Here is a 10,070-nt window from a genome sequence, read left to right as displayed (position 1 = left end):
GCGTGCGCACACACACATACACACACACATACACACACTCATACATACACACACACACACATACATATACACACACATACACACACATACACATACACACACACACCCACACACACAGTCTTTACTATAGTCAGACTTTCAGTAGCTCTTTCTTATCTTTTTAATTTTCAACAGAAAACTCACACGCACAGACACATGCACACACGCACAGACACACGCACAGACACACGCACAGACACATGCACAGACACACGCACAGACGCACGCACAGACGCACGCACAGACGCACAGACACGCGCACAGACACACGCACAGACACATGCACACACGCACAGACACACGCACAGACACACGCACAGACACGCGCACAGACACGCGCACAGACACACGCACAGACACATGCACACACGCACAGACACACGCACAGACACGCGCACAGACACGCGCACAGACACGCGCACAGACACGCGCACAGCCGCACGCACAGACGCACGCACAGACGCACAGACACACGCACAGACACACGCACAGACACGCGCACAGACACACGCACAGACACACGCACAGACACACGCACAGACACACGCACAGACGCGCGCACAGACGCGCGCACAGACGCACGCACAGACGCACGCACAGACGCACGCACAGACGCACGCACACACGCACAGACACACGCACAGACACACGCACAGACACACGCACAGACACACGCACAGACACACGCACAGACACACGCACAGACACACGCACAGACACACGCACAGACGCGCACAGACACGCGCACAGACACACACTCAAACACGCACACAGCCACGAACAGACACACACACAGACACGCACACAGACACACGTACAGACACACGCTCAAACACGCACACAGCCACGAACAGACACACACACAGACACACGCGCACAGGCACACACAGACGCACACAGAGGCGCACACAGAGGTACACACAGACGCTCAGACACGTGCGCAGACACTCTCAGACACACGCACAGACACACGCGCACAGGCACACACAGACGCATACAGAGGCGCACACAGACATGCACAGACACAGGCACAGACACGCGCACAGACACATGGGTATGAACATGCACACAGACACACATATACACGCACAGACACGCACATAGACACGCAAAGACATGCACACAGATGCACACAGACACGCAGACACGCACAGACACTCACACAGACATGCGCACAGATACACGCACACAGACACACGGGCATAAACATGGGCATAAACATGCACACAGACATGCACAAAGACACACACAGACATGCACACAGACACGCACACAGACACGCACACAGATGCACACAGACACGCACAGACACGCACACAGACATGCGCACAGACATACGCACACAGACACACACAGACACGCGGGCATAAACACTTGCACACAGACACGCGGGCATAAACACTTGCACACAGACACACGGGCATAAAGACACACACAGACACGCACACAGACATACGCACACAGACACACAAACAGATACACGGTCATAAACACTTGCACACAGACACACGGGCATAAAGACAAACACAGACACACACAGACGCACACTATATTTTTGGTTAGTCTGCTTTCTAAAATATGGAACATTAAGTATAGTTTTTTATACAACAAAATGAATATTATGTAGATGTTTTAAAAACTGAATAAAAATGACAACTAAATCTGCAAATGTGTTTTTATCTTAAGAGAACTTGAAGTGTGTGCAGTGACATCTGCTAACTTCCTGTTACACAGCTGTACTGTTTGAGCATACGGCCCACAGTTACAGAAAGGAAATGATTTATAATGTCCACTGTTCCCCAGTGTGATGTGGAGGCTTCAGTTCAGGAATAAATGTCAAATGTATTTCCTGAATTTATATATCCCTAATTTAAATATTTGTGACTGTACATCAATAAAACTGGATTAGATTGAATTATGGGTTGAAATACTGAACCTGTGATAGGAGTTGTTTTGGGTTTATTCCTGAAGTGTGATCTCTATCCAGCTAATCAGCCAAATTTATTTGAAGGTGTAAAAGTTTCATCACAGTTATATCTAGTGTATTAGCTGGTAAAACACTGCGTCTGTGCACGTCCACTGATTTATTAAATCTCCACACTTTATGTGATAAACAGATTCGCTTTAAATTCCATGTATAAACCACAGAGTTTCACCTGAGTTTAATAGATACAGCCTTCGTCTATGAGGCAGGTATCACGAGTTCCTCTGTCTGGAGAAATTAAGAGCAAAAAAACACAGGATTGGGATTTCTGTTCTTGCAAGTCGTCTTGTCCAAAAAACCTGTCCAAAAATAAGACTGTAGTTTCATTTGAAATTCTTCTTGGATGAAAAAGTGACCAGTGATCAGAATGTTAGTCTCGGTGGTCTGTATGCGGTGTCTGATTATAATTAGCGTTTAAATCACCGGCTTTCCTACAGTTAAGTATTGACCCCAAAACTTCTTTGTCTAGCGATGCTGATTTACTCTTAACCTCAGATCTCAGATCAAACTTTTCACCCTAGAGAGACTGATTGTCTGAATCCCCACATGGCTGCGCTGTGCTGAGCTGAGCTGAGCTGAGCTGAGCGGCGCCTCATGTTCATTAGCTCTGATTCTCTTTAAGCTCCTGTCTGTTGTGTGTAACTGATGCGTGTCAGAAGCGCAAGGCCCGACCCTTCCGGCACTCTCCATCAATGTTTCATGGCCTCTGTCTCTTCACGCGGCCGCGAGAGAACAAGACGGATGCTGCCCCATTACTTACTGCACTAACTTTCTCTTCCCTCACTGCATTATTAACAGATCAATCTATTAAAAGACATCATCAGCTTAAAAGTCCTTTAACCTTGTTCTTAGCTGTCACACGCCCCCTTGGCGCTTTCCTTAACTGTCTGCGTGCCAGAACGAGGCTGCGGGAGCAACGTTTCCAGGCAGCGGCGTGCGAGCGTGAAAGTGAAAATACACCATAAACAGAAATAACGCCAATATAATAAATTCAGCAGGCTGACCTCCTGAATGTTGCAAAAAAATATCCAGTGCATTTTAATCAACTTAGAAATAAAAAAAAATGACAGCAAAATCAGACTACATCATTTCTGTAAATTCAATTCTACGCTAGTTTCATTATAAATTCCATTCGTACATTTCATTCAAAGTCTAAGCAAAAAAATAAATTAAAAAAGTCACAAAATAAATAATAAGGAAATACACACAAACACAACTAGGCTCAGATTTAATAAAAGCAGGTTATTTTTCTTAATAAAGACTATGATATGACGGGGATTACCAAAAAAAAATCTGACAAAGGGAAAGGTAATAAATAAAAATAAAAGTGGCTAGATAAAACAAGCCTTCAGCATTATTCCTAAGGAGTATAAATGAAGCATCATTTGATTTCCTTAAACAGCCTGAAAGCAGCAAAGGAAATACGTTGACTGCCGACTCGTAAACTATCTATCAGACAAAGTTTTCTTGCTTGTTTTACATGTTTTATGAAATTTCAGCAGGTGAATGAATTGACCTGCTGTTACTCCGCCGTTTCGTCTTATTTACATATCACTGCTGCATTTGGTTACGATATCTCGTCGGAAATATGGTGAACTATCGCAGGCTTGAATGTGGACTTTGTTATAGTCTTTGAAAGAGAGATGAGGTTGTGGACGAAGTGGAAATTTCATCACCTCGCCGCCGTTTCGTCGAATTTCCACACTTCAATAATATTGGATGTTGTTACACTTTTTTCCCCAAAGATTGTCACCACGTTAAAAGATTTGCACGTGATGCATAACATGATGCAGAAAAGTGTGGTGAAATTCAAATGAGACGAATAAGTAATAAAAACATATAACAATAAATCAATAAACAATTTGTTCCAAAACCATAGGGTGACAAAGGTCAATAAATTTACATATTATCATAGATATTTTCAATATTTTATTCAGCACTACATCTCGCTCTATGTAACCAAGTTGGACCTTTGAAGATGATGTAAGTCTTTATATATGGACAGAAAAATAAGCATGAAAAGATAGAAATGTCTCGAATGAGTCTAAGACCCAATGACAGCAAGCGCAACAACCATCACACACGTATGTGGTTCTTCCCCGTGTCTGAAATGTCATGTTACAATTTCACTTCTCTGGAATTAGGGGCCCAAACCTGATCCTGATACGGAAAAAAAAATAAATCACTGCTTCTCATTATAAGCAATAATTTCAGCTCAGAAGACCTTACAGTTGCATATCTGCCACATCTATGTATGAGTGTAATTGGCATGGCCATGTGCCACGCATAATGAGGTGCACAGGAGAGCGCCGGAGCTCCAGTGCGAGTGTTTGTTGGCAGTAATTACCGTACACCACTTGGCATGCGTAATAAGTAAGACGGCAGAGAATCGAGTCAAATCAATTTTTTGTCATCCCATGCATGTACAATGGGATGAAGATCCTCGTGCCTCAAGGATCACATCGAAGAGAGGAAGAGGACTCGGCGTGTGCAAATCTAGATAGCGTAAAACGAGTAAGACGAGAAATGCGGCAGGATAAATAAACGCTTATTTAGCCTACGCGCTGTACACTACAGTGTGGTTTTAATTCTGTATTCATTGTATACAGTGCTGGAATAATGCATCAATTATTTATCTGTCTGTCTAACACAGGACAGTGTGTGTAAGTAAACAGTGTAAAAGATTTCCACAGAGCAGTCTAATGAGATAGAAGATATAATAAAGCAAAGCTGAGAAGATGAAATGTCTTACCTGGAGTCAGGGTACTTGGTAAGCGTGGCCAAGCTGCTCGTGTACATGTGCCCCCCCACGTCGATGTGCACGGGAGCGTTGGCTTTGGTGAGCTGAGCGGGCAGCGGGATGCCCTGCGCTGCCAGGGGAGAGACCGGCGAGCGGGTCAGAGACAAGCGCGACATGCTTCTTCCTTCCTGGAAACAGACAAACGGGAAAGCCATAGAGAGCAATCTCAGTGTGGCTGCTGTGGCACGTTAGAATCTCGCAGCTTTTCCGTCTTCCTCGCCCTTTATCAGCTCGCTTCCTCATCTGCCCCGCCGCATATTTAGCTTACAAATTATTGCCAAGGCTCTAATTAAGTGTGTTTGTGTCGTCTTTTCACTGGCGCAGCCTGAGGGCAGAATGGAAACATGTTTATTAGCGATGCGGAGACACGGACGCTAAGGTGTTTGCCTCTGGGGGAAAGAGACAGAGAGGCAAAGAGAAAAGCTTATGAGTTCCTAATTAAAGGTCGCGTGCTAGGTGTTAGACGTGATAGGCTCAGACGCTCTGTGCAACCAATCTGAGAATTTTGAGAAGGAAGGTGGGGGGAGTTGGGGCAGCGTTGCGTGTGCACACGAACCCGAGTTTAAAACCACCTTCTGACACATTTTTTGCTAATCGGTAAATAGAAGTAAGTCGAGGAGAAATCATGGAGCAAATTCGATCGCCTTGACGTTTCGATCCCATTCAGAATGACTAGAACGGTTAAAAACGTTTTCTGTCATCTGATGCTGATTCTTGAATCATTTACTTGATCTCAGGTCCAGCAAGAGGCTGGAAATTAAAAGTGGAGTGAGAAACTGTATAATGTTTTACTCCTCATACAGAAGCACTACTTTTACACTTCTGTTAATGCCTCAGAATGTCTTTCCTTTCTGAAGGAAATTAAACATCTACTTCGACGTCTGTTTCGTTTTGCATGGGACGGAGTGTAATAAGGAAATGGCTGAGCCAAAAAAACCACGATCCAAATCCAGGATAGAAACCGGATCATGAGTTTTGTGTATCGTTCGACCCCCAGGGCAAAGACATGGGACGTGTCTGCTGTCATATCACTAAACTATAATGCAGCACTGCGGTTATGGGTTGTGTACAGTTGTCCCATTCGATGCTGTGCTCAGCCTCGAGGCACTTCTAGATGGAGGTCATTTTAATCCGGAGAAGCCTGACTATGGGCCTGTACAGTCAGAGCACAGCAGCTTGGGAGTTTTTGTGAAGGCTTGAATCGATGTACGAAGGTGAGGCTTAAAAGTGCGACATAAATTAGCAACCGGAAACGATCGATAACATTTTAAACACTTGCGCTGAACATAAGAAAGCTTATTTAGAAAACATATAGACTTATCACACCTATTCGCAATAAATAAAGCAAAACAACTATAAAATATTTACTCATTCTTGTGTGTTTATTTTCAAAGCACTTTAACAAAAATATAGTGCTTTGACCAAATCTGTAGTGGGAATTTCCTACTTTTTTATCCTTAAAAAAAAAAACCTGAGACATACACTTACGAGAAACGTTGAACTATTACTCAACACTGGTCTTTAGTTAAAGTTATAGACTTACTACTTAATCTGCATCACTTTTAACTCTTGCTGACACAAAGTTAAGTCAAGAAGCGATGAGGTAAAGCGTATCATTGTGAATTGTAAGTCCTTCCATGTGTTTTTGCTCCAAAAACGCCAATTTTCCAGGGTGTTGCCCATGTGCTCTCGGCACACAGCCTTCAGCAAGAAGACTCATTTAATACATGGCCTAGATGAGAAATTCTGTGTGATTGAAGGAAAAAAAAGGACTTAAGACATTCTTAGCGTTTCCAGCTATCCAAACCTCCCCATATAGCTGTAGGGGATTGTAACCAAAAACCCTGATGTTAATGCTGGACGACTGTGAGCTCTCCGTCTCTCTCATTCTCTCCTACACAAATGGGAGGAGATATATGTGTGGCACTATAACAACCAGATTACACACACACACACACACACACACACACAACGAGGTAAAAAAATAACAAAAATGTATTGAATTTAAACCTCAACACATCAGCGATCAGATGACGAGCAACTCACAACCATGAGAGCATTTACGTGAGAATTCTCTATAACACAGGACTAAAGTACCTGTAGAATAAACTACAGAATAAACTCTGTAGATCACAAGTCTTCATCATCAGCTCGTATTAAACATCAGCCAGTAATAATGATTCATAACTGAGTCGAAGGAATAATGATTCAAATTAGAAACATTATTCATTTCTTTAAACACACATACATGTATATATTTGGCACTAAACATGGATTCATGCTCAGTAACACAGAGATACATATAAAGCAGGATCCAGGTCAGGATTTAAGAAGTTTAGAATAAAATAAACTGGACTACAAGCTTGTCTTGAGTTAATAATGAAATAAATACAGCAAATGAGCACAAAAGATAGAACCGAATGATAAACCAGGCATCAAACCTGTCGGTTATTAGATGCGTATCAATGGATCATGAATTATTATTATTATTATTTTTACAGGGAATTCATTTTTATTTCACGTTTAAACGAATCCTACCGTCTCGAACATCGCAGTCCAGAGTAAATCCTGCTGAAGTTTTTGTATTATTATTATTTTTTTTTTTTTTCTATATATATATATATATATATAAATATATCAAACTAGCGCGATTCGGTTCGATCGATTATGACGCGTAATAATTCGCGACTCGTCCAAAGATGAAACAAGAATCAAACCCGAACCGCATTAAAAACGCGGTGAATCGGCGGCCGATGGATCGATCACAGAGACGCTCGCTGTGGCTTTAAGGATCTATAAGCCGGCGTTGCCATGGTTACGTCCCAACCCGCATCCTAGCGTACTAAAGAGTGTGTGAACGGAAAAGGAGGCAGAAAAACGCGCACTGATGCACTAAACAGTGCGGAAGGATGGATCGCATATACGCACTAATGTCTACGGATCTGGACTTGATTCACACATCAAAGCCGAACTGTTTACTTTACACAGAACACGAAGAGATGCTAACATCTGTCTTACCTCTGGAGAGAAATTTATAGCTGTAGTTTTTTTTTTTTTTTTTTTTAGCTCCTTTTCTTTATAAATATGTCTTCTTGCGTCCTGGTAACTTTATCGTTCCGTCGTCCAGCGTTTGGTCTTTTCAGATACAGGAAAATATATATATATATATGTGTATAAATAGAAATGTCTGGTTCGGTTATATAGCAGGGAAGAAAGCCAGTAACCCGAGTGCTAGGATAAATAACACATAACAGCAGAGCTCAAGGGAAAAAAAAGGGAAGATGATGAAGATGATGAAGAAGCAATGTGTCGCTCCGGGCTGCTCAGTCGCCTTTAGGGATGAGGATGAGGATTATGGCTCCAATTAGACCAAGACAAAGATAAAGAGCTGCTTTTTTTCTCCTTTTAAATGCGAAACCGTGATGTTGTCCGTCTTCTGGTTATTGACAACCATCAGCGTTTTGGGTTCATTTTCCCTTCAAAGTAAGAAATCAGCTGAAGTTCTGCTTTAGGATTTAGTGCAAATCGTGTGGCACGTCGTTTTCTCTTTAAGAGTTGGACTTTAAGAGTTGTAAAAACAACAAAAACAACAATAACAGATGTCTAATCACTGCCGTTTCGTCTGATGTAAGAATTCCCTAAAGCGGTGCTGCAGCAGTCAGACATCACAAACATGATCCAATCAGGACACCAGGCTCTTATTTCCGCTTCACTCTTAAGCAGAACGAACTTGTTTGTAAAAGTGGATCTAATAGAAAATGAGGATTATTTTTTTCTATTTTAATGCACATGAAGCCTTGATCCTTGAATAGGGTTCATGCGGCGATTTCCCTCCGTCTTCTCTCTCCCTCTCCCTTTCTTTCTCTTTCTCTTTCTCTCATGTCTCGAGACTGTAACGCCAGAATCTCCTGCAGGCCATTAAAAACCAAATGACGTCTATGACGGAAAAGCAAAGCGCCCTCAAAACGCGCCCGCAGCAAAACGCACCATTTCAATCGGCGCGCGCGCGCGGGCGGCTGGATGGAGACGTGCCCAACCACCCCCCCCCTCCCCTCCGCCCTCCCTCTTACCCCCATGCTTTTACCCCGCCCACTATTCCCTTTTTTCCCCCAGGGCAAAAAGCCTGTTAAAGGAACTTTAAAGAGAATCTCGCGTGCGTCCATCGAAGTGTTTTCCAAACACGTTCCATTCCCCTGTTTTATACAAATGTCTATAATCACTCATCAGATTTCAGACCTGAATATGACATTAATCAGTAAATATCTATCTATCTATCTGCCTGAGTGTATGAGTGCAAAGGCTAATAACATTAAATGACAGGTGTGATCTAATCTGTCTCGGTATGCGGGTTTAATCTGGATTATTTCTATTCATACAGCTACAGATTTCTACTCTAGCTGCTTTGGGTGGATTATTTATTCATCTGAATGTTTGTTTAATGCGCCTATAAATAATTGTAAATCATTAATGTAACGTCGAGACATTCAGGACAACAATTATTGGTGTTTGGCGCCCGCTAGTGGACAAGATTAGGAAAAGTGAAATCTTTCGTGTTCTTTTGAAACACTACCAGAATACCTCAGCGTACTCCAGTGGGGAATGTTTAGTAATCTAAACATCATAGAAACTATTCAAATGTTCACAATAGATAGATAGATAGATAGATAGATAGATAGATAGATAGATAGATAGATAGATAGATAGATAGATAGATAGATAGAACTTAATTGCTTAACTGTCATTGCATTGTACAGGTACATAGCAACGAAATGCCATCGAGCATCTTCCAAAAGTTGTGTGCTTTTTATGTGCACTGTATGTACAAGAGTATCGAAGAAATATACAGCTTTTGTACAGATAATATTCACAAAAGGATGTAAACTAGGGTAAGCAAATATTAGCCAATAATAGCAGAAATGGTGTCTTTATTAAAGATCACAAAAAGCATTTTAGTATTTACTTTGCCACCCTTTGTCTCACAGAACTTCTTGACTAAACCCGGACATGGAATTAACCAGTTTCTCTACCTGTTGTGGTGGAAGTTTCAACCAACAAAACTTTCAGTTCATCCCCAATAGCGTGTCAACAATCTACAGTTTTCATTACATCAGTACATCACATAGATGCTCTACAAGGGACCAGGTCAGGGCTTGTGGTATGATTATTATGTCATTTAAATTCATTTCTTTCGTTTCTACTCATTTCTGATCAAAATGTCTTGAGTTTACGATGCCATGAGCGCTCACC

The 10,070-nt window shown here is 42.1% G+C and overlaps 1 protein-coding gene across 1 annotated transcript in view; it reads right to left on the bottom strand.

Moving 5' to 3' along the window:
• Window positions 1-8,813, bottom strand: part of LOC132851700 (BTB/POZ domain-containing protein kctd15) — a 31,126-nt gene extending 22,313 nt beyond the window's left edge. Inside the window, exons 1-2 of the mRNA XM_060878684.1 lie at window positions 7,842-8,813; window positions 4,776-4,951 (exon numbers count right to left, since the gene is read on the bottom strand). Of these exons, the coding sequence (XP_060734667.1) occupies window positions 4,776-4,939 (164 nt within the window). The 5' untranslated portion in view covers window positions 4,940-4,951; window positions 7,842-8,813. The remainder of the gene's footprint in view (window positions 1-4,775; window positions 4,952-7,841) is intronic.
• Between the last annotated feature and the right edge of the window lie 1,257 nt (window positions 8,814-10,070).

Source organism: Tachysurus vachellii, chromosome 9 (genome assembly GCF_030014155.1).
Source record: "Tachysurus vachellii isolate PV-2020 chromosome 9, HZAU_Pvac_v1, whole genome shotgun sequence".
NCBI lineage: Eukaryota > Metazoa > Chordata > Actinopteri > Siluriformes > Bagridae > Tachysurus > Tachysurus vachellii.
Note: the sequence above shows the minus strand (reverse complement) of the source record. Positions and strands in the feature narration are given on the sequence as shown.